This window comes from Myotis nattereri (genome assembly GCF_964212035.1).
Source record: "Myotis nattereri genome assembly, chromosome: 1".
Lineage (NCBI taxonomy): Eukaryota > Metazoa > Chordata > Mammalia > Chiroptera > Vespertilionidae > Myotis > Myotis nattereri.
In genome coordinates this window covers 9,412,472-9,436,107 of record NC_138075.1, presented here as the reverse complement: position 1 = coordinate 9,436,107, position 23,636 = coordinate 9,412,472, and the positions used below count along the sequence as shown (strand labels likewise).

At 39.8% G+C, this 23,636-nt stretch overlaps 1 protein-coding gene across 2 annotated transcripts in view; it reads left to right on the top strand.

Annotated features, from left to right (window-relative positions):
- The window catches only part of BTBD7 (BTB domain containing 7), a 79,054-nt gene that overhangs the window by 6,054 nt on the left and 49,364 nt on the right, over window positions 1–23,636 (top strand). The window contains exons 2-3 of one of the 2 annotated variants that reach the window (XM_081097281.1): window positions 16,828–17,015; window positions 17,357–18,436. In XM_081097281.1, coding sequence (XP_080953407.1) covers window positions 16,934–17,015; window positions 17,357–18,436 — 1,162 coding nt within the window. In that variant the 5' untranslated portion in view covers window positions 16,828–16,933. Of the gene's footprint in view, window positions 1–15,343; window positions 17,016–17,356; window positions 18,437–23,636 lie in introns of those variants that run through there. The other variant, XM_081097280.1, reaches the window with a different exon arrangement.

Below are 23,636 nucleotides of genomic sequence, written 5' to 3'. Positions count from 1 at the left end.
CAATCCTCTCTATTCTTCTAGACCCAATTCAAACATTACCTTTACCAGAGCTGGCCGATTGATGTTTCTCTCTCCCATCCTCTCTCTCTAACATAAATATTTAAAAGTCCCCTTTTTTGAGCATTGTTGGAGTGTTTAGATATAGTTGTGATAGAACACTGGACTGGAATTCAAACCCCCATTCAGATTCTGACTATTGTTTATGTGATTTTAAGCAAGCCCCTTAACCTGCCTGAGGTTTAATTTTCCTCATCTGTAAAACAAATATATATATATGTATGTGTTATATATGTGTATATGTTATGTATACGCAGTATCTTGCATAGCTGCTTTGCCACCTTGTAAGAATTTATTCAATCCTTTACCTCCCTGTTACCAGTTCTTACTAGTCTGGACTATTATTGAATAGCCTACCAACCAAGTCTCTGCCAGTTATTCTCCTGTTCTCCCTCTTTTTCTCTGGCTGTTCTCTACATGCTACCAATCTTATGTTTCTAAAAAATCCTACTGGAGCATGTTACTTCCCTACCTAAACCTGTGTTAACTTTCTATTGTCTATGGCAGCGGTTCTCAACCTGTTGGTCGCGACCCCTTTGGCGGTTGAACAACCCTTTCACAGGGGTCGCCTAAGACCATCCTGCCTATCAGATATTTACATGACGATTCATAACAGTAGCAACATTACGGTTATGAAGTAGCAACGAAAATAATGTTATGGTTGGGTCACAACATGAGGAACTGTATGTAAAGGGCCAGAAGGTTGAGAACCACTGGTGTGGAATAAAGACCAGATTCACAAGAGTTTGAGACTCTTCAACCTTAGATTTCCCATCACTCCAGCCATACCAAGCTGCTGCTTATTTTCTGTGTTTCATGTTTATCCAAATGCTTCAAGTTCTTTGTCATCCAGGAGGCTGAGATGATGATTCATCACCCACTCCAGGGCTAGATTTTGATTACTCCAAGCTGGTCAACTCAAGGCATTTCCCTATAAACTGTTATTTGTACTAGTCAGATTGAAGGGAAAGAGACATTCTATTTCTGGGGGAGAGGATTTTTCCCTTTTTGTATATGAACAAGAGAACATATGACCCAAATTGCCACTGGTGAAGCATGCCCTGAGGATGTCAGAGCAGTGAGGTAGCATGTACTTGGGTCCAGATAACATTATTTTAGACATATATTATATTGGGCCTGGGGTGTTCCCTACCCCAGAATTTCTCCTCAGGACAGATAAATTTTTTATTGTTTAAGCCAATTCTTTGGAGTTATTTGCCATAAAAAAACCTGATTGATACAATCCTCTCTATTCTTCTAGACCCAATTCAAACATTACTTTTACCAGTAGTTATACTCTCACTCTCTTAGGACTTTGGACCTCTCTTCCAGCCCTTACTGCACTGTACTGTAATCACTTGCTTGTATGTCTGACTTCTCCACAAAACTCTGTATACTTTGCTGGCCAGCGTGGCTCAGTGGTTGAGTGTCAGCCTATGAACCAAGAAGTCCTGGTTCGATTCCTGATCAGGGCACATTCCTGGGTTGCGGGCTCGATCCCCAGTGTGGAGCGTGTGGGAGGCAGCCGATCAATGATTCTCTATCATCATTGATGTTTCTATCTCTCCCTCCCCCTTCCTTTCTGAAATCAATAATGTGTGTGTGTGTGTGTGTGTGTGTGTACACATATCCTAAATAATAAAAGCGTAGTATGCAAATTGTCCCTCAACCGGGAGTTTGTCTGGGAGTTCGACCAGGGGGCGTGGCTGGCCGGGGGAAGGGAGGGAGGCCCTGGCTGGCGACAGTGGTGGCAGGCAACCAGGGGAAGGGGGAAAGCCCCAGCGGTGGCAGGTGGCCAGAGGAAGGGAGGGAGTACGCAGCCGGCAGCCACTAGGGACTCTTACCAGTGCACTGCACTGGGCCTCTAGTGTGTGTATACATATATATGTTTATGTACACACACACACACACACACACACACACACACTCTGTGTACTTTGAGCCAAAGCCTACAGTATGTAGCACAATGTCTGGTACATTATAGATGCTCAGTAAGTGAGTTGTTAGGATGAAATGATAACATTAAAAAGAAATAATAACATTAAAAAGTGCTTTGTAAATAATTTTTAAAATAAACATAAGCTATGGTATTATCTTTAAACTAAAATGAAATGGAAAAAGCAATTAGACCAGACATGCAAAATGGTTTTAGCTTGCCCTTAATTATTTTCTGAAAGTGTTCACTTAGATAAAAGTTTGATAGTCCCTTAAATGTTATGAAAAAAAACACCTTACCTACTAAAGAGAAATCCTGGAAGGAGCAATACATGAAATATATTGTTACTGAAATTCCCTCTTCCTCCTTCCCTTCCTCCCTTCCTCCCTTCCTTTCAGTATATTTTTATTGATTTCAGAGAGGAAGGGAAAGGGAGAGAGAGATGGAAACAGCAATGATTAGAGAGAATCATTGACTGGCTGCCTCCTGCATGCCCCCTACTGGGGATCGAGCCCACAACCCAGGCATGTGCCCTTGACCGACGCTCTATCCACTGAGCCAAACCGGCTAGGTCCCTTCTTTTTTTCTTTAGAAGGAGACTTGAATGCCAGTAGTAACTTCAAGTACAATATATGTCTTTTCCCTCTATATTTTGAAATTATATTAAGCCTGTTTTACCTGGGATTTACTTGTGAATTGTTTTTTAGAGAAAAATTCCATAATTTGCTTCATAAGACCTAGTTATTCTTGTCTTCAGACTTTCCCAAAATACTTTTTGCTTACTTGAGACTAGACATGAGAATTTTCTGGTAAGCAAAAAAGCTTTGTAGCAGAATAAGATGAGTTTGTAGCAAATGTTAGTAATAGCTTATGATAGAGAAATCTCATTTAAACCTTAATTACTGAGTCAGAGTTCTGGCACATCCTTCAACGATAAAGAAGAGTTAAAATTCCCAGGTCAAAGAATTGAAACCCATCAAATATGGTTAAATCCATATAATTGTTTTTAGAAAGCTTATTAATTGCCTGGCCAGTGTGGCTCAGTGGTTGAGCATTGACCTATGAAACAGATGGTTGACCTCCAGGTTTCTGCAGGAGGCAGCTGATCAGTGATTGTCTCTCATCATTGATGCCTTGTCTCTCTCTCTCTCTCTTTCCCTTCCTCTCTGAAATGAATAAAAAAATATTTTTTTAAAAAGCTTGCTGATTATATTTAGAGGATGATGGAGAGTTAATTGTTTTAAAAATTGGTAAATAAAGGAAAATTATTCTGCCTTTTCTGTGCAAATTTTACATCAAACAATTGAATAGTTGAGTTTTCTCACAGAGAAGTATTCCAACGAATGCTGAAAGAAGGAATAACAGAATATTTCTATGTTGCAACCCTAATGAATTAATAATGACTGTAGTTGGTGATCTTTGAAAATTGTTAATATCACAGATTGAGGAGTAGACATTTTGTACCTATTGGAAGAACACACTACCACCTGTGAAACAGTCTTGGCAAAATAAACTTAAAAATACAACAATGATCCTGAATCTAATAAAGTCACTAGGTCTAATTATCAATTACAGGAAATACAGGGGTCAGAGGAACATATTAAACTACATCATGGTGATGTATTTGGCAAAATCCAGACTATGAGAAACTACCAGATTACCTGGTTTCTTTAACAAAAAAAATTACCAGAGGAAAAAGAAGGGGCGCAGGAAGGAACCTGTTAAAGAAGATTTAAGAGCCCTGCCAGTTGTGTCTCAGTGGTTAGGGCATCGTTCTGCACACAGGGTCACAGGTTCGATTTCCAGTCAATGGCACTTACCTGAGTTGCAGGTTCAATCCCTGGCCCCAGTTGGGTGTGTGTGGGAGGCAACCAATCACTGTCTCTCCCACACCAATGTGCCTCTTTCTCTCTCTCTGTTTCTGTCTCTCTGTCCTCCTCTCTACCTCTCACTCCCTTCCACTCTCTAAAATAATCAATGGAGAAAATATCCTTGGGTGAGGATTAACAAGAAAAAAAAAGATTTAAGAGACATAGTCATCCATTCACAATGTATGAACCCCATTTGGGTTCTGATTCAAAAAAACTAAGAAAGAAAAAAAAAAAGAAACTGCCTGGAAAGTTCTTAATAAGATATTATCCTTCATTATTTTAGATGTGATACTGGTATTGTAGTTGTTCTTTTACATCTTTTCTTTTAGAGACGAATAAGGAAATATATATCTGGGACTTGGCTTCAAAATAATCCACAGGGATTGGTAGAGAGTGGATTGGGATATAGGGTTAAAATACTACCAAAAATTGGTAATTGTTGAAATTTGGTGATGGGTGGAGGTTTGTTTTACTGTTCTCTCTACTTTTGTATATGTTTTTTCTTTATTACAGAAATTACAAAAGTTTCTCCTGTAGAAGAGGAAAACACAAGTAATAGGAAGGAGTGAAAATAGAGAAGCATAGTCATAATTGTCTTTGCTGCTTGAATGCTTGGAGGTTGAATATAATCCACAATCCAGAAACTTTTTATTGTTCACCAATAATGCAGAGCATTGGAGATTAATTTAAGATCTGTTTCTTTACTTTAGATGGGGGTGATAGAGTGGAAACATTAGCAGTTTAAGACCAGTAACAAAAGCAGCAGTGCGGGAGGCATAGAGTAGCGGAAGGAAGGCATGGCTGTTCTCTTCAGAAAGGTTGGTATAGGACTGGATACTTTTGAGATGCTTTCTTGTTTAGGGAAGAAAACACTAAATTAGGGATCAAAATGCCTGGGATTTAGTTTTGCCATTTTACCATACATATTTTACTTTGGATAAGTCACTTCACATTCTGCCTTTACTACCTCATTCAGAAATAAGAAAATGAAGCCTGTCCTGTCTACACTGAAGACTTAATGTGAGAATAAAATGACTTACTTAATGTGTGAAAAAGCACTTGTAAACTATATATCCCTATTATAAGATACTTGCCCTATAATCATTAAAAAGAATGTAAAAAAGGGAAAATGTCATTGTTTTTAAACCTATATTAGTCAGATTTTTAAATTATGGTTTAAAATATACAACATAAAATTTACCACTTTAGCCGAAACCGGTTTGGCTCAGTGGTTAGAGCGTCGGCCTGCGGACTGAGGGGTCCCAGGTTCGGTTCCGGTCAAGGGCATATACCTGAGTTGCGGGCATATCCCCAGTGGGAGATGTGCAGGAGGCAGCTGATCGATGTTTCTCTCTCATCGATGTTTCTGGCTCTCTATCTCTCTCCCTTTCTCTCTGTAAAAAAATCAATAAAATATATTTAAAAAAAAAATTTACCACTTTAACCAGTTTTAAGCATATAGTTCTAAGGCTTTACGTACATCCATATTGTGCAATCATAACAACCATCTATCCCTAAAACTTTTTTATTTTCCCAAACTGAAGCTCTGTGCCCATTACATACTAAACTCCCCAGACCCCAGCAACTGTCATTTTACTTTCTTTCTCTGATTCTGACTACTATAGGTACCTCACATACATAAAATCATATATTTGTCTTTCTGTGACTTGCTTTTTTCACTTAACATAATGCCCTCAAGACTTATCCATGTTGTAGCATGTGTCAATTTCCTTCCTTTTAAAGGCCTAAAAATACTCCACTATGTAAACATTTTGTTCATCCATTTATCTGTTTTTTTTAAAAAAATATATATTTTATTGATTTTTTACAGAGAGGAAGGGAGAGAGATAGAGAGTCAGAAACATCGATGAGAGAGAAACATCGACCAGCCGCCTCCTGCACATCCCCCACTGGGGATGTGCCTGCAACCCAGGTACATGCCCTTGACCGGAATTGAACCTGGGACCTTTCAGTCTGCAGGCTGACGCTCTATCCACTGAGCCAAACCGGTTTCAGCCCATTTATCTGTTGATGGGCACTTAGTTTGTTTCTACTTTTTGGCTATTGTGAATAATGCTGCTATAAAAATGTGTGTAGAAATATCTGTTCAAGTCCTTGTTTTTATTTTGGGGGGATATATAGCCAGAAGTGGAATTGCTGGATTGTGTGATAATCCTGTGTTTAATTTTTTGAGGAATTAGTGTACATTTTTAAAATAATTACTTCATTGTTTATGTATTTTTATTTATATTATTTTTAAATATATTTTTATTGATTTCAGAGAGAAAGGGAGAGAGAGAGAGAGAGAGAGAGAGAGAGAGAGAGAAACATCAAGGATGAGAGAGAATAATTGATTGGCTGCCGCCTACATGCCCCACATTGAGGATTGAGCCTGCAACCCAGGCATGTGCCCTGACTGGGAATTGAACTGTGACCTCCTGGTTCATAGGTCAATGCTCAACCACTGAGCTATACCAGCTGGGCATTTCTATTGTTGATTTTAGAGAGAGGAGAAGGGAGAGGAGAGTGAAACATCATTGTGAAAGAGAAACATAGATCAGCTGCTTTCTGTACTCACCTGATTGGAGATTGAAACTATACCTGACTATGTGTCCTAATCAGGAATCGAATCCACAACCTTTTGGTTTATGGGACAGTGCTCCAACCAACTGAGCAACACCAGCCAAGGCTATTGCTTATGTATTTTAAAATATCTCAACAGAATCATGTTTGAGGCTGTGATCCATGAATCTTTCTTTTTTTTTCTTCTTTTTACTCCTTAGTAAATGTTGCCCCCACCCCAAGTATTAAGTTCAATTTTAAAATCACATTCTTCTAAGAGGTGTAGGGTATATACAAGGAATACGGATCCTGGGAAACCGTTTTTAGACTGAAAAGTTTAAAGAATGATTACAAACAAGTCTTAAAATTTTTATTTTTTTATTTTTTAATTAAATCTTTATTGTTCAGATTATTAAAGTTGTTCCTCTTTTTCCCCCCCATAGATCCCCTCCACCTGGTTCCCACCCCACCCTCCACCCTCACCCTCCCCACCACTGTCCTCATCCATAGGTGCACAATTTTTGTCCAGTCTCTTCCTGCATCCCCCACACCCCTTTCCCCCCCAAGAATAGTCAGTCCATTCCCTTTCTATGCCCCTGATTCTATTATAATCACCAGTTTATTCTGTTCATCAGATTATTTATTCACTTGGTTTTTAGATTCACTTGTTGATAGATGTGTATTTGTTGTTCATAATTTGTATCTTTACCTTTTTCTTCTTCTTCCTCTTCTTAAAGGATACCTTTCAGCATTTCATATAATACTAGTTTGGTGGTGATGAACTCCTTTAGCTTTTCCTTATCAGTATAGCTCTTTATCTGACCTTCACTTCTGAATGATAGTTTTGCTGGATAAAGTAATCTTGGTTGTAAGTTCTTGGCATTCATCACTTTGAATATTTCTTGCCACTCCCTTCTGGCCTGCAAAGTTTCTGTTGAGAAATCAGCTGACAGTCGTATGGGCACTCCCTTGTAGGTAACTGACTGTCTTTCTCTTGCTGCTTTTAGGATACTCTCTTTGTCTTTTGCTCTTGGCATTTTAATGATGATGTGTCTTGGTGTGGTCCTCTTTGGATTTCTTTTGTTTGGGGTTCTCTGCGCTTCCTGGACTTGTAAGTCTATTTCTTTCACCAGGTAGAGGAAGTTTTCTGTCATTATTTCTTCAAATAGGTTTTCAATATCTTGCTTTCTCTCTTCTTCTGGCACCCCTATAATTCAGATGTTGGTGCGCTTGAAGCTGTCCCAGAGGCTCCTTACACTATCTTCGTATTTTTGGATTCTTTTTTCATTTTGCTTTTCCGGTTGGGTGTTTTTTGCTTCTTCGTATTTCAAATCTTTGACTTGATTCTTGGGATCCTCTAGTCTGCTGTTGGAACTCTGCATAATATCCTTTATTTCAATCAGTGTATGCTTAATTTCTAGTTGGTCCTTTTTCATAATCTCGAGGGTCTCACTAGATTTCTTGAGGGTCTCACTACATTTATCGGCGGTCTCACCAGACTTTTTGAGGGTCTTACTAAATTTATTGGCGGTTTCTAGAAAGTTTTTGAAAAAGCTTAAAAGTGTGGTTTTGAACCCTATATCCAGTAGTTTGCTTTCCTCCATTTCTGTCCTGTTTCTTTGTCTCCACATTTTTTATGCTTCCCTGTGTTGATAGAGTGGCTTTCTATGCTAGGTGTCCTATAGGGCCCAGTGGCTCATCCTCCCCAATTACCTGAGGTGGACACTCTTGGTGCACTCCCTTGTGGTCTTTGTGCACAGTCTTGTTGTAGTTAAGCCTTAATTGTTGTAGGTATCACTGGGAGGAATTGACCTCCAGGCCAGTTGGCTGTGAGAATCAGCTGTGTCTGCAGTGGGAGAACTTCTGTGCTGGAAACACCCCTCTGGGGCAAGACTTGTTTCAGGGTGGCTTTGGTGTTCACTGAGTCTGCCCCCTGAGTGTGTCCTTTATGGATCCGAGGAGCTGCAAACTGGATGGTCCCACTCTGACCACCAGGCACACTGGCTCCTGGATCTCTAAGGTGGTGCTAATCTAGCCTCTGCCTGAGGCTACCCAGCAGGAGCTCAGCTGTGAAGCAATGCAAGTTGCCATGGGGCCTTGGGCCAGCTGCAAGTTTGTTAGGTAATTTTCAGGTTGCAAAGGGCCAGGCCTTTCATATGCAAAAGCCAACGCACAGCTTGGGTGTGGCGGGGGTCTCAGGGGATCAACAGGGCGGAGCAAGCAGCTATGGCTGCCCTCAGAGGCCCCGCTTCTCAGTGTCCCGGCAATCGCTGCAAGCACCTCTGAGAGAAAGCTGCCCTTGAGTTCCGACTGATGCCAGACAGTCCAGTTTCTCCCATATGAGTCTGGGTCCCCAGAGACTCGCCCGGAACTGGAGCTCAGAGCTTGAGACTCCCTACCAATTGAAAAAGACAACCGTGTCCTCAGCTGCCAGCCCTCTCCGCATGCGCCTCCGTACCTTTGTACTTTACTTCCGCACTGCAGCTCCTCTGAGTCTTGGTATGCTTTTCTCTTTCCTTCTAGTTGTAGAATTTCCACTCAGCCAGCCTTCCTGTGGTTCTGGATGATGTCTGTTTCATCTTTTAGTTGTATTCTTGAAGTGGTTGTGCTAAGCAGCAATCTCTGGTGTTTATGCCGCCATCTTGGTTTTTAAAAACTAATTTCATTCAGCAGTTTTCAATTCAATGCTTCCTGTATGCCAGGCACTGTTCTATGTTCTCAGGATTTAGTTGTTGGATAAATGAAATTCTGGCTCTCATAGCGCTTACATTGTAGTGTGAGACAATTAGCAAGTAAACAGGAATATAATTTTAAGTGCTGAAAGTGCTGTAAATAAAAATTAGCTGAAGAAAGGGAATAGAGGATTGTGAATGGGATGGAATAGGATAAGATGGTGTTTTTTAAAATAAAGGATGATTAGGGAAAGCCTCTCTGAGGGTATGGCATTTGAGCAAAGAAATACGTGAATAAAATGAGAGAGTGAACCATGTGAAGACTTTGTGAAAAGTAGGAATAGCAAGCCCCAAAGTAGGAGCCGGAAATGCTTTTTAAGGCGACAACGCAACAGTGATATGAAGCCCTAACCGGTTTTGCTCAGCGGATAGAGCGTTGGCCTGCAGACTGAAGGGTCCCAGGTTCGATTCCGGTCAAGGGCATGTACCTGGGTTGTGGGCACATTCCCAGTAGGGGGCGTGCAAGCGGCAGCTGAATCGATGTTTCTCTCTCATCGATGTTTCTAACTCTGTATCTCTCTCCCTCTCCCTTCCTCTCTGTAAAAAATCAATAAAATATATTTTTTTTAAAAAGAGAGAGTGAAATGAAGATTTATCTATCTCAGCTAGCACCCAATACCCATATAAGGATTTTATTTCATTAAAAAGAAAGGTAAGGGGAAAACTAAGGATGGAAAAAAGTTAGGGAATTTTATTTGTGTATTCTGTTAATGATTTTAGAGAATATTATACATCTATTCATTTGTGGGATGGGAGATGCTGGCAAGTTATTACTACTGACAAGACGATATTCCAATAATGATTACCACATCGAACATATACTCTTCCTCTGAGATGTTATTTTTCTTGGCACAGTGAACCCAAAGGATATTTATTTTCTGTTCAGAGAAGATAGATATAAGACAAGTTTAGCTAAATCAGAAAGCAGGTCTAATTAAGCAAGTTTATTCTATATATATGAAAGGCTAAGTTGATTCACACATGCACGATACATATAAAGCTCTTGCTGGTACCAATCGCACGTGTGTGTTTCCATCTGTCATTGTTGATTGTGATTTTGGTTGACACTTCTATTACAGAGAAAGGGCGAATAGTGATATTAAAATATTTTTTTCTACTTAATTTCCTTTCTTTTTTTTTAAATATATATTTTATTGATTTTTTACAGAGAGGAAGGGAGAGAGATAGAGAGTTAGAAACATCGATGAGAGAGAACATCGATCAGCTGCCTCCTGCACATCTCCCACTGGGGATGTGCCCACAACCCAGGTACATGCCCTTGACTGGAATCGAACCTGGGACCTTTCAGTCCGCAGGCCGACGCTCTATCCACTGAGCCAAACTGGTTTCGGCTACTTAATTTCCTTTCAATGTGCACAAATCCCTGCACTGGGACACTAGTTTGTAAATAAAGTCCTCAATCAGAGGTAGATGAATTACATTGAGAAAATGCTGTGTTGTAATACATAACTCTCTAGAAATGAAAATATTAGTATTAGGAAACTTGTTTTTATACTTCATCCTTTATGTATGCTGTGTTTGCATTATTTCTTCCTTGGTATGTCTTTCTGAGACCTCAAACCCATTATCTTTATTATTCCCAGTTTACCCACAGATTACATCCCCGTCATGCAAGGTAGACATCTCATCATCATACCCTTCTCCCTCTCCATCATCCCCTCACTAATTTGTTGAACATTTACTGGGTATTCTATGATAAGGACTTCATATGGATTATCCTAATTTTTTATTATAGATGTCCTCAACACATGCAAAATGGTGATTTAAGAGATGCAGACTTACATTGCATAAATAAGTGGATGTCTTTATGAAGACTTCCTTAGATATGGTTCTGTTTTGTTCTTTTATTTTTCTCTTCTCCAAGTGCCGCCATAGTCTCAGCCTTACTATCAGGTTCACTCACCATGTTTTCTTATCTCTCCAACTCTGCCTATAGAACCCTCAATTCAACAAGAGCCCTAACTGGTTTGGCTCAGTGGATAGAGCGTTGGCCTGCAGACTGAAGGGTCCCAGGTTCGATTCCAGTAAGGGCATGTACCTTGGTTGCAGGCACATCCCCAGTGGGGAGTGTGCAGGAGGCAGCTGAATTGATGTTTCTCTCTCATTGATGTTTCTAACTCTCTATCCCTTTTCCTTCCTCTCTGTAAAAAAAAATATATATATTTAAAAAAAATTCAACAGGAAATATGCCCTTATATATATTTTTAACAGTTGCTAAACAGGTTTGTGTCATAAAATGTAATTTTTTTAGTTTTGAATGAAGTTTATGAGAAATTTCATGTTTTTTCTTTTAAATACAGTTTCTTTGAAAATCCTTTCAGCTCTGTTTGTCTCTGCAAATCCTCTGTAAATGCAAACCTAGACTCAGGTTTCTCATTGCCTTCTCCAAAACACCCAGAGTTGCTTTTCTATACACCACTAAGCTAACAGTAGAAACAGATGTCCCAGTTAGAACAATGATTTCATTTATTCATTCAACTATTGTGTGCCTGGCTTAAAGGTAGTCAAATGGCACCATTGCCTTTAAGATTGCTGATTAGGCAGATTCTACAGTCTCTCTTGGAGAGCCTCATAGTTATTTCTACCTTCTGCTTGTAGGCCCTTTTCCCTAGCTGTTGGAGAAAAAAAAACAAAAAACTGGCCCTTTTAAAGCTGCCTCATTTGGGGGTGGAGGGGCGGCGGAAATCTAGATACTAGGAGAAACAACAAACATTTTGGTGTTAGGTATGGTAGGGCCAAGCAGTTCCTATTCTGGCTGCTGTGTTTGTCAATTCTCTGGCCCAGGCTTCCTTCCTCATCAGGTTTTAGTTAGCACTGCCAAAGGCTCAGGCAAGGGGGATAAGCAAGGCCTGGGGCTGAGAGTCAGGCTTTCAGGACCTTTTCAGCCCTCTGTTTCCATTTTTCCACCTGTTACTTCAGGAGGATCTTATTCTGAGGTTTTAAGTCTGGACAACGCATTTTGAGTATGAGCTCTAGGTAAAAGTGGCAGAGTAAAAGGTCCATTCATGTCTTTCTAGTGTAACTGCATAGGTTCTTTCACCTATCACTTTCCAGTATTTGGTCCTCAGCTTTAAGTGTCTAGAAACTGAGTTTTTCAGAATACCTGAACATCTCTAATATGTATTTCATCCAGGCCAGGTAAGACCTGGCACAATACCAGGTTCCTCATGAAAACGCTCCTCTTGTGATGAGCTACTTCTGCTTTCCAGTGTCAGTTCATATTTATTATCTGACTAGAGGCCCAGTGCACGGAATTTGTGCAAGGGGCTCAGCCCTCTCATCCTTGGCAGGCCCTCGCAGCCCAGACCGGCTCTCGCAGCCCTGGGTCCCTCCGGACGGACGGTCATCCTGCTGTTTGGTCTAATTAGCATATTAGCTCTTTATTGTATAGGATAGGATTTAACTCTTAAAACAACCTTGCAAAGTTGGTGATATTATCCTCATTTTAAAGATAAGGAAAAGCCAGGTGCTTATTAATACTTTTCTGGACCATAGTAAGAATCTTCGAAAGTTCTTGCATCAAATATCTTCTGCCTTGAGGACATTTAGTAATCTTTCTAAAACATAAATATAATGATGTTTCTCTCCTGTTCTAAGCTTTGCTCTAGTAGTTCCTCCATGTGTTCTTTTTTTATTGAATTTATTGTGGTGACATTAATAAAATTACATAGGTTTCATGTGTACAATTCTGTAATACATCATCTATGTATTGTATTTTCTGTTCACTCCATTGTGTTTTGAATAAAGGCCCAACACCTTAGTATGAGATTTGAGGCTTTTTGATCCAACTCCTACCCATGCATTCAAACATAAAAACTCTTCAGGCCTTAGACACATTATTTATCAACATTCATGATAATAGCTAGCATTTATTTACTCAAATAATTGTGTGTCTACCTTGTGTTCCCTGGTGATGGTGAGAATTCTAAGGTAAATAGGCTGAGTACCTACCTACCCTCGGGAAACTTAACAGTTTGGTGGAAATGTAAGTAATGATGCTGCAATATTAGTAGATAATAAAGGTATAGGGTTATGAGAACTGGGAGTGGGGTGCTGACTAGGACAGGAGTTATTCCTATTCATCCTCTTTCTAATGCCTTAAATGACCTTTTCTTTTTCACTTAATGCACTCCTATTCTTTAAGGTCTGGCTCTAAACTAGGAAGCCAGAACAGTAGTTTTTTTCTTAATTTCATAAGAGATCCTATTCAGGATGCAATCACTGCTGTATCCCAGGGCCTGTGTAAGTGTCTAGCAGATGGTAAATGCTCAGAATTGGATGGATGATTGAGTGGGTGGAGGGGTGGACTATCAAGTATTAAAAAGTGTCATCCTGCCATAAAGGAACATATAGTTTAGCTGTAAATATTCAGAAAGGCACTGTTGCTTTGATTTCATGAGCTATCCTTTCAGTTAAGTCATTTTTGCTTACCATGAAAGATCCTTTTAAGTAACAGAAGTCACACTGTCAGGTGTGTACTCATTTCTCATTTTTGGAATGGAACTATGTTTGTCTGCTCTGGAAATTTTTTCTTCAAACATTTAGGAGGAAAAAATGGCAAAGATAATATTGTTCATCAGAGCCTGAGTACCAAGCCTGGTTTTGCAATTTACCAGCTCTGTGACCTTGGTTAAGTAACTAAGCCTTTCATGCCTCATTTTCCTAACTTCCTAGTCTCTCCTTGTGTAAAGTGGGGATAAGTGCTAATTAGGTAGCTTAGAGCATTGTTCCAATAAGCCAAAGTTGTAGATTTGATCCCTGGTCAGAGCACATACAAGAATCGACCAATGAATGCATAAGTAAGTGGAACAATAAATCAATGTTTGTCTCTGTCTCTCTATAATCAATAAATTTTAAAAAAAGACTTTCTTCAAAAAAGTAAAGTGGGGATGATGATAATAGAGCTATACCTCACATTATTGAGAAAATTAAAGGAGTTAATTCATGTAAATAAATTGCTTAAGAATGGCTGGCTCAGAGTACTCAATAACTGATGAGTGTTAATGATTGTGATCACAGTATACATGTATCTGGATTTTTATTTCTATGAGAAGCTGATAACAGACATTTAAGTGCTATCTATAAGCTTTCCATATCAAATTTAAGCATTTATATATAAGCTAAAACAATTTTGATAGTTCTGGAATCCGGAAGTTTGAGGGCTTCAGTATACTATTCTCTTTTGTGTATTTTTGAAATTTTTCATGATACAATTTATTTATGTTTATATTGATTTTAGAGAGAGAAGGGAGAAGGGTAGAGAGATAAAAACATCTATGAGAGCCATAACCGGTATGGCTCAGTGGATGGAGTGTTGACCTGCGGACTGAAGGGTCCCAGGTTCGATTCCGGTCAAGGGCATGTACCTTGGTTGCGGGCACATCTCCAGTGGGGAGTGTGTAGGAGGCAGCTGATTGATGTTTCTCTCTCATCCATGTTTCTAGCTCTCTATCCCTCTCCCTTACTCTCTGTAAAAAATCAATAAAATATATATTTAAAAAAACAAAAAACATCTATGAGAGACATCGATCGGCTGCCTCCCGCATGCCCCCTACTGGAGATTGAGCCCACAATCCGGGCATGTGCCCTGATCACAACCAAATTGGGGACCTCTTGGCTCATGGGTTGATGCTCAACCACTGAGCAACATTGGCTAGGCTCATGATACAATTTAAAGTCAGAAATCTGGGGCAATGATGCTGAATACTTGGAGATTTATAATGACCGTAGCACTTGAAAGATTATGCTAAACTGTCCTGAAGTGGAGAGACTCTTTGGAAATGCTGATCTAGGGTTTCTTTTTGAGGGGAGAGGTTGCTTTTTGCTTTTTAGAAAATTCTCATAGGATTGTTAATTCTCTCTGTTGCATTCATGATACCTCCTCACCCTCCTTCAGTTAGGTCAGCTACAATCACTTATTTGAAGCCAGTTATATCAGTGGTCCCCAACCTTTTGGACCCCGAGGACCACTGATTGGCGACCACTGAGTTATATCATCCTGATTGAGATTGATCATGTCAGCTATTAACAGAGGGAGTGCTCCCAGAATGGTAAATCTAAAAAAAGGAATTACCAGCTTTCTAGGGCCATTGCATCCTGTGGGCCTTTCCTAATCCCATAGGCCCTTTTCCCCTTTCCTTTTCTGTCATATCATCCAAATATTGGATTTCTTATACTGCTTCATATAGAAGACAGACAAAGCTTGCCTGGAATGAAAACATCCCTGGAGAGATTAGACTCTGACTAACTCTCATTTCCAGCATGTAAAGGCAGCAGATTAGATTAAGAAATAAACAACATAATACTGTGCTCCATTTGGCATAGGGTTTTGGTTGCCTAAGAAATAAATGAATTGGTTCCTGAGAATTTTGAGAAATATGACTTTAGTACTAGAACTGCACAATGTTACCAGGATTTGGAACTAGGGACAGAGGGTATCTTAGTGGTTACATCTGATCCAGAAAAATCGCTCTCACCAGTTTTTCCAAGGCCTTTGTGAGGTTTTTGTTTGTTTTTTACTTTTTTATTGATTTCAGAGAGGAAAGGATGGAAAGATAGAAATATCAACAATGAGAGAGAATCATTGATCGGCTGCCTCTTGCACACCCCCTACTGGGGATCGAACCCACAACCCAGGGCTTGTGCCATTGATCGGAATCAAACCCAGGACCTTTCAGACCGCAGGCTGACACTCTATCCACTGAGCCAGATCGGCCAGGGCAAGGCTGTTGTTTATTTTGGTATTAGAGCTCCAGTAGGAGATGTGAATTACACCCAGATCAGTTCATCCGAAGGGGATTCCCATTGACTGGGAGCTACCGGAAGAGATTCTGTCCCCGAGTCCCAGAGATACTTTTATTTCAAGCCACCCCTCCATGATGAGACCCCAGCTGTCCCTGTGGTGCTCAATATGGTGGCAAATGTCTCAGCCTGTGACTTCCTAATGCTTTCTGGCTGCTCTGTATCTCCAGTGGGACTTATGATGTCTTATAACCTTTATATGGTTGCCTTATATTCTCTAAGTGTATTCATCATAAAATTGAGTGCTTTTTTGAAGGCATTTGTGATGAGAATCTCAAATGGACCAATGTAAAAGTGTTTTGTGTTGCTACAAATATTACAAAATTCTCAGATAAAAGTAATTCTCTAGTGCGCGCGCGCGCGCGTGCGTGCGTGCGTGCGTGTGTGTGTGTGTGTGTGTGTGTGAGATAAGGTGGGTGAGAACTGGTATCAACCTTCTAAGTATTTGTAAATTGTTTAGGTGTTAGATTATAATAACTGGTGACTGTTTCTAAAGGTAAAAAAAATTTAAAAAACTTTTTCTAGTCTGAATACTTTTTACTTGTGTCTTTTCCCCCTGTGATTTGAATTGCTATTTCTATAACTATATATTTACATTAGTCTGATTGTTGCTTTTTACTATCATAGAAAGTACATAATTGGTAGATTTTATGGCTCAAAATTGCAGCTAACACTGATTCATAATTCAAGGTTAACTATTTACATCTTCTGAAATTTTTATGCGTGGAGTTGACAGCATGTCATTATTTGTAAATAAAAGCAGTTTTCAATTGCTTCCTTTTTTTTTACTATTCAATTTGAGATACATTTGAAAATATGAATAAAATTATTTTTGTTTCATATCAAGAAATGGATGAAAAGAGGCTGCTGGATCCAGGGTTGAAAGTTCATAAAGGCCTCTGGGATTATACTCTGAAGAGCCAGCAGATGGAATGCCTGAGTGACTGAAGAAAATGGGTGCTAATGCATCTAACTATCCTCATTCATGTTCCCCGAGGGTAGGGGGAAATTCTCAAGCCCAACAGACTTTTATAGGTAACTGTTTTCATTTTTCTAATTCATTTTATTCTATGAATATAAATAGAATCGTGTTTTTGGTGGTCTTTTTGGATGAAAACATAAATGAGCTGTGGAAAAGTTATAATTTTTCAGCATCCAGGATTTTTCCTCAACAAATGTAAATCTGCTCTTTTGTCCTTATTTAATATGAAAAAAGTTATTTGAACTTTTTATCTTTATAAAAACAAAATCAGGGTGTTTTTTTATGGTTTAAGAATGTCTAAAAATTTTTAGCATGAAATATGTGTTAAAGTGAATGTTGAAAATGAATGTTTAAGAAAAAAGAAACATTTTCATTTGTTTAATTTCCTTCTTAGGGACATCATCCTATTCTCAGCAAGGCTATGGTTGTGAATCAAAATTATATAGCCTTGACCATGGCCATGAGAAACCACAAGACAAAAAAAAGAGAACCTCTGGCCTTGCCACCCTCAAAAAGAAGTTTATTAAGCGTCGAAAATCGAATAGGTCTGCTGATCACGCCAAGCAGATGCGAGAACTCCTCTCTGGTTGGGATGTTAGAGATGTCAATGCATTAGTGGAGGAATACGAAGGAACTTCAGCCTTAAAGGAACTTTCTCTACAAGCCAGTTTGGCTAGACCAGAAGCCCGGACATTGCAGAAGGATATGGCCGATCTTTATGAGTATAAGTATTGTACTGATGTAGACTTAATATTTCAAGAAACTTGTTTTCCTGTTCATCGTGCCATTTTGGCGGCAAGGTGTCCATTTTTTAAAACACTGCTTTCTTCCTCACCTGAGTATGGGGCAGAGATCATAATGGACATCAATACAGCTGGTATAGATATGCCTATGTTTTCTGCTTTGTTACACTACCTTTATACTGGAGAGTTTGGAATGGAGGACTCAAGGTTTCAAAATGTCGATATCCTCGTTCAGCTTAGTGAAGAATTTGGAACACCAAATTCTCTTGATGTAGATATGCGTGGACTTTTTGATTACATGTGTTATTACGATGTCGTCCTTAGTTTTTCTTCAGACTCTGAACTGGTTGAAGCTTTTGGTGGAAATCAGAACTGTTTAGATGAGGAGCACAAAGCTCACAAAGCTGTTATTTCGGCACGGTCCCCATTTTTTCGAAATTTATTACAAAGGAGGATACGGACTGGTGAAGAAATCACAGACCGAACTTTGAGGACTCCCACAAGAATTATATTAGATGAGTCCATTATACCAAAAAAATATGCAAAAGTTATATTACACTGTATGTATACTGATGTGGTGGACCTCTCCGTTTTGCACTGTAGCCCCTCGGTGGGGAGTCTCAGTGAAGTTCAGGCTCTCGTCGCAGGGAAACCAAACATGACCAGGGCAGAAGAAGCCATGGAACTTTACCACATAGCACTGTTCTTGGAATTTAACATGCTTGCACAAGGTATGAAATTCTAATTTTCAATTTTTCTTTTTAAAATTACACATTTGTCTTCCAGATTTGAAAACACAACCAGTACACTCCATGAAAACACAAGCCGTACATTCCATGGTTTCAGTGTTTGGGATGTGAAAGGGTCAGTTTATTATGAATGTGTACTTATGACATCTGAGACAGAATTTACGGTTAGTATTAATGTGGCACTTCATTTAGCATTAAAGCCAAGCATTAAAAACTAGTGACTAAAAGCAGTAGATGAGACTGAAGGCTCTTCCTTTCCTAATGTTAGACTATAGGTAAGGGAATATGTAATTACCCAGTTACCACCCACCTACACCCTGTCTGCACTCAAGCTTTGAACTAGCCCTGTTTCCCAGATTTCAAGGTTATACTTGATCTTGGACTTTTTGGATAACTTAGATTCTCTTATTTACACTCAATGCTTTATTCATGCTGATGTGTTTAGTATAAGAATGAAACTTCATAGTAACAATGAAGATAGTCACATTTGGAAACAAATTTATTTGAATCTGATTTAAATTTTAAGATATTCTGTATTTTTTCAAGCTCAATTTGCACGTCAAGTAATAACCTGCGGCATGTAAGGGATGTCAGGCGCGGTTAATGTTAGGCTCATATACCTTCTTTTTTTAAAATATATTTTTATTGATTTTTTTACAGAGAGGAAGGGAGAGAGAGACAGAGTTAGAAACATCGATGAGCGAGAAACATCGATCAGCTGCCTCCTGCACATCTCCTACTGGGGATGTGCCCGCAACCCAGGCACATGCCCTTGACCGGAATCGAACCTGGGACCTTCCAGTCCGGAGGCCGACGCTCCATCCACTGAGCCAAACCGGCTTCGGCTCATATACCTTCTTAATTTAATTCAAACTAAAATTTTTGTAAGTTAGGGCAGCACTTTTTGTTGTTGTTATTGTTATAGCCAAATTAACATGGAAGTTATATTAGAATCTTAACATTTCAAAGCTGAAAAGGGACCCTCCACAGTAGAGCAAAGGGTAATTATTGTCCTAACAGAGTGCATTCTTAGTTTTCTATGGCCATATATTAAAAGAAAAGTTACAAGACATGAAATTACTTGAGAAGTTTAGCTAATGAGTATTTGCGAAAAGAGCATTAGAAGTTGCCAATTAGAAGGGAATGTTAACGGTTTGAATGAAAGACAAATTTAGAAAAGAAAGCTAAGCACATTTTCCTAACTTGAAAATAATGTGTATTGTATGGCTAAATCAACAAATTAATAAGACTTGGGGAAAAAAAAATGAAAGCCCCTGTTAAATAACAATGTCAGGAGGAAAAAAAAGGATAATAATGTCAGGAATAAAATGAGAGGAATTATATAGAAGGAAACATTGATAAATAAGAGTGAAAAAAATTGAGATTTCTGTTACATAAAAAATTTCTTGTATTTTGATTTTACCATTATCTTTTTAGCACTAGTACTAATTTTGTTGACACAAAGTGTCATTAAAATATTTTTCTATTAATTATTATACTAATATTAGTAGACTGTTTAGATGTCAGAAGATAGAAAAATACGTAATCAAAAATAACCTAGGCCTGGCCAGCATGACTCAGTGGTTAGAGTGTCAGCCTGCACACTAGAGGGTCACAGGTTCGATTTCCAGTCAAGGGCATGTTCCTGGGTTGCAGGTTTGATCGCCGCCGCCAGTCGGGGGTTGAGTATGGGAGGCCACCAATCAATGTCTCATATCAAAATTTCTCTCCTTTCTCTCTCTCTCCCTCCTTCCCCCCTCCTCGCTCCCTCTCCTTCCCTTCCTCCCTCCTTTGCACTCTTTCTAAAAATCAGTGGAAAAATATCTTCACTCCTTGGGCGAGGATTAAAATAAATTTATATATATAAAAGCCTAAGTGACCGTTATGACCTGTCAACCAGCCGCTATGATGGGCACTGACCACAGGGGGCAGACGCTTAACGCAGGAGCTGCCCCCTGGTGGTCAGTGCGCTCCCACAGCCAACCTCCCACTGCCAGCCAACTTCCCATGGTCCCTCCCTCTGGTCGGCCTCGATGGGTCCTGATTGACGGACAGGCAGAGGAACCCCACCTGTGCATGAATTCATGTACCAGGCCTTTAGTAAATAAATAACCTAGCAGCTTGACCTTTTATTCTATAAAAACAAATTTGTCAGAAAATTTTGAAGATTGCAACATTACCAAAAAGGTATAATAACCTCTCTCTTCTCGAATTGGTTTTATATTTGACATGTTTAAAATATAAGAACTTATTGTATATACTTTATTGTTTTAAAAAATGGGAAGGCATTCCTTAATATAGACATTTGTTATTTTAATTTTTCAATGAAAGGTAAAATTAATGAGCCAACTCTTACATCTTGGGTAATACTTGATCTAGAGTTCTTTTATATTGAAACTAGAGGCCCAGCGCACATGAAATCATGTGCAGTTAGGGTCCCTAGGCCTAGCCTGGCTTCCGTTGCATGGCCTCTGTCGCCCTGCGACGCTACATGAAACTCCCCGCCCTGGGATGCTCCACGATGCTCGGGGCCCCTCGACTGCTCTGCGAAGCTCGCCACTACATGGTCAGCGAAACTCCCCCGTCCCACCACTGCTCCGCAAGGCTCCCCCCCACTCCATGACTGCTCCGCGAAACTCGCCTGCCCTGCAACTGCTACGCGAAACTCCCCCGCCCTGCGACTGCTTTGTGAAACTCTCTGCTGCCCGGGTGATTGCTCTGCTAAGCTCATGGCCATCCAGCAAAGCAGCCCACTGCTGCCGCTCAACCGTCCCCAGTCCCGCTCCGCCACCAGCCCCTCCTCTTGGTGAGCAGCTCAGGGGCTGGGGGTGGGGGGTGGGGAACGGGACCAAAAGGTGCTCCATGCACTTCATGGTGACCGGTTGCCTGTTTGGTCGTGACGGCACCTAGCTCTTTATATATATTAGGATAATTTTTGTAGTTAATCCTCACCTAAGGATATTTTTTAGAGAGAGTGGAAGGGGGGGGGGTGAGAGAGAGAAAGACATCGATGTGAGAGAGACATACCAATTGGTTGCCTCCTGCACGTATCCCTACCAGGGCCAGGGATCCAACCTGCAACACAGGTATGTGCCCTTGACTGGGGATCAAACCAGAGATCCTTTGGTCCAAGGGATGACACTCCAACCATTTAGCCATACCAGCCAGGGCATGAGATAATTTCTTAATCATTTAGCTAGAAACTTTTTTTGGTATATTTATGATATAAAACATTCCTTTTATTTCCTTAATCTTGGTTACTTAAAATCCCTTAAATTTGGCTGTATATGGCTCCCTGTTTCCTTTCATTTTTCAAAATACAGAGTTTTGGTTACTTGGCCTTTTGTCTTTTGCACTCAATGTAGTCCTTATCTATTCTCCATACCCATGGTACTATTCATGTTAAGGTTTATAACAGACCATACTTGCAGCATAATTTTTACCTCATTCCCATGGGAAGGAGAATATTTGGTCACTTGAAAAGGGATTTTATACCATAAAACTTAAAAGCTCAGGTGCTTGAACTAGACAAACTGGATTTCAGTAGTTCAGTACCATGTTTTAACTTGTATAATGCTCTGAGGCATCTATTGTGTGTAATTAATTAGCTTCTCTCCCATGCATCCCAACATGATTCTACTTATGTACCCTTTTGGTGAGAATTAAGAAAATAGTCACCAAAATCATTTTCTGTGATTCAGACAGTCTCCCAGTTAAGAAAGGCTGTAAGACTAGCCTGTTGGGCAACTTGAGGGTATGACTATATCCTCATCTTTGCATTCCCAATACTTGGCACATAGTAGGTACTCAGTAAGTGGTTCGAATAAGTTAATGAAAGTTAAAGCCCGGTTTTAAAAGGAAGAAAAATTTTATTAAGGGAAGCTGGGACCTTAAAACTAGATATGCCCTTCAAGGTAGAGAGGTGATTTAATAGTTTCAAGAGCATCATAAAAAGAGGTATTTATAGGCAGACAGCAGAGTGGTTTGGCAAGTGGATAAAAAGGAGAACCTGGCCTACACCAAGAATGCATTTTATTCAGACAAGTAGTCAGTCACTATTAGGGAGGTAATTAAACAGATAATGGGGCTGGCATTTTCAGACTAGGTTTAACTTCATTTGATTTCTTACATAACAGATGGTATATACATTTCTTTTTTTTCCAAAGCCCTAATATTATAGTACATGAATAAAAGAAGTATAAACCCTTAAGGACAAAGATACCTGAGAAGAAAACAATAGTGGAAAAAGGGGTATTGAAATTTTGGGAAGCTGGAAAGCAGATAAAGAACTAATTACTGGCTTAACAAAGAAGAGAGGTCTATAGCTCTATAGCAGTGGTTCTCAACCTTCCTAATGCCGCAACCCTTTAATACAGTTCCTCATGTTGTGGTGACCCCCAACCATAAAATTATTTTCGTTGCTACTTCATAACTGTAATGTTGCTACTGTTATGAATCGTAATGTAAATATCTGATATGCAGGATGTATTTTCATTGTTACAAATTGAACATAATGAAAGCATAGTGATTAATCACGAAAACAATATGTAATTATGTGTTTTCCGATGGTCTTAGGCGACCCCTGTGAAAGGGTCGTTCGATCCCCAAAGGGGTCGTGACCCACAGGTTGAGAACCACTGCTCTATAGCCTTAAGTCACGTTTATATATGGTGTTAGAAAGGGATGGGGTTTTGTTTTACTTCATATAATGTGGTTTCTGAGCACCCCTCTATTAAACAATCCATTTCCCCTCTCTAGTTTGTACCACCTTTTATTAAGTTCATATATATGTATATATATGTTTATGCTAGAGGCCTGGTGCACGGATTTCTGCACTGGTGGGGTCCCTCGACCTGGCCTGCGCCCTCTCATAATCTGGGACCCCTCGGGGGATATTGGACTGCTAGTTTCTGCCTGATCCCCGCAGGCCAGGCTGAGGGACCCAACTGGTGCACAAATCCATGCACCGGGCCTCTAATATGCATATAAGATATTTGACTAATCTCTTCCCCTCCTCTCCTGTCCCCCCTGCCCTCTGATATTCATCAGTCTGTCCATGTTTCCATGCCTGTGCATTGAGCGTCTGCCCCCTGGTGGTCATTGCATGTCAGCGAACAGCCGAATGGTCGCTTAATGCTTTTATATATAGAGATATCAGTACTTTCATTTTGTTTTAGTGGTT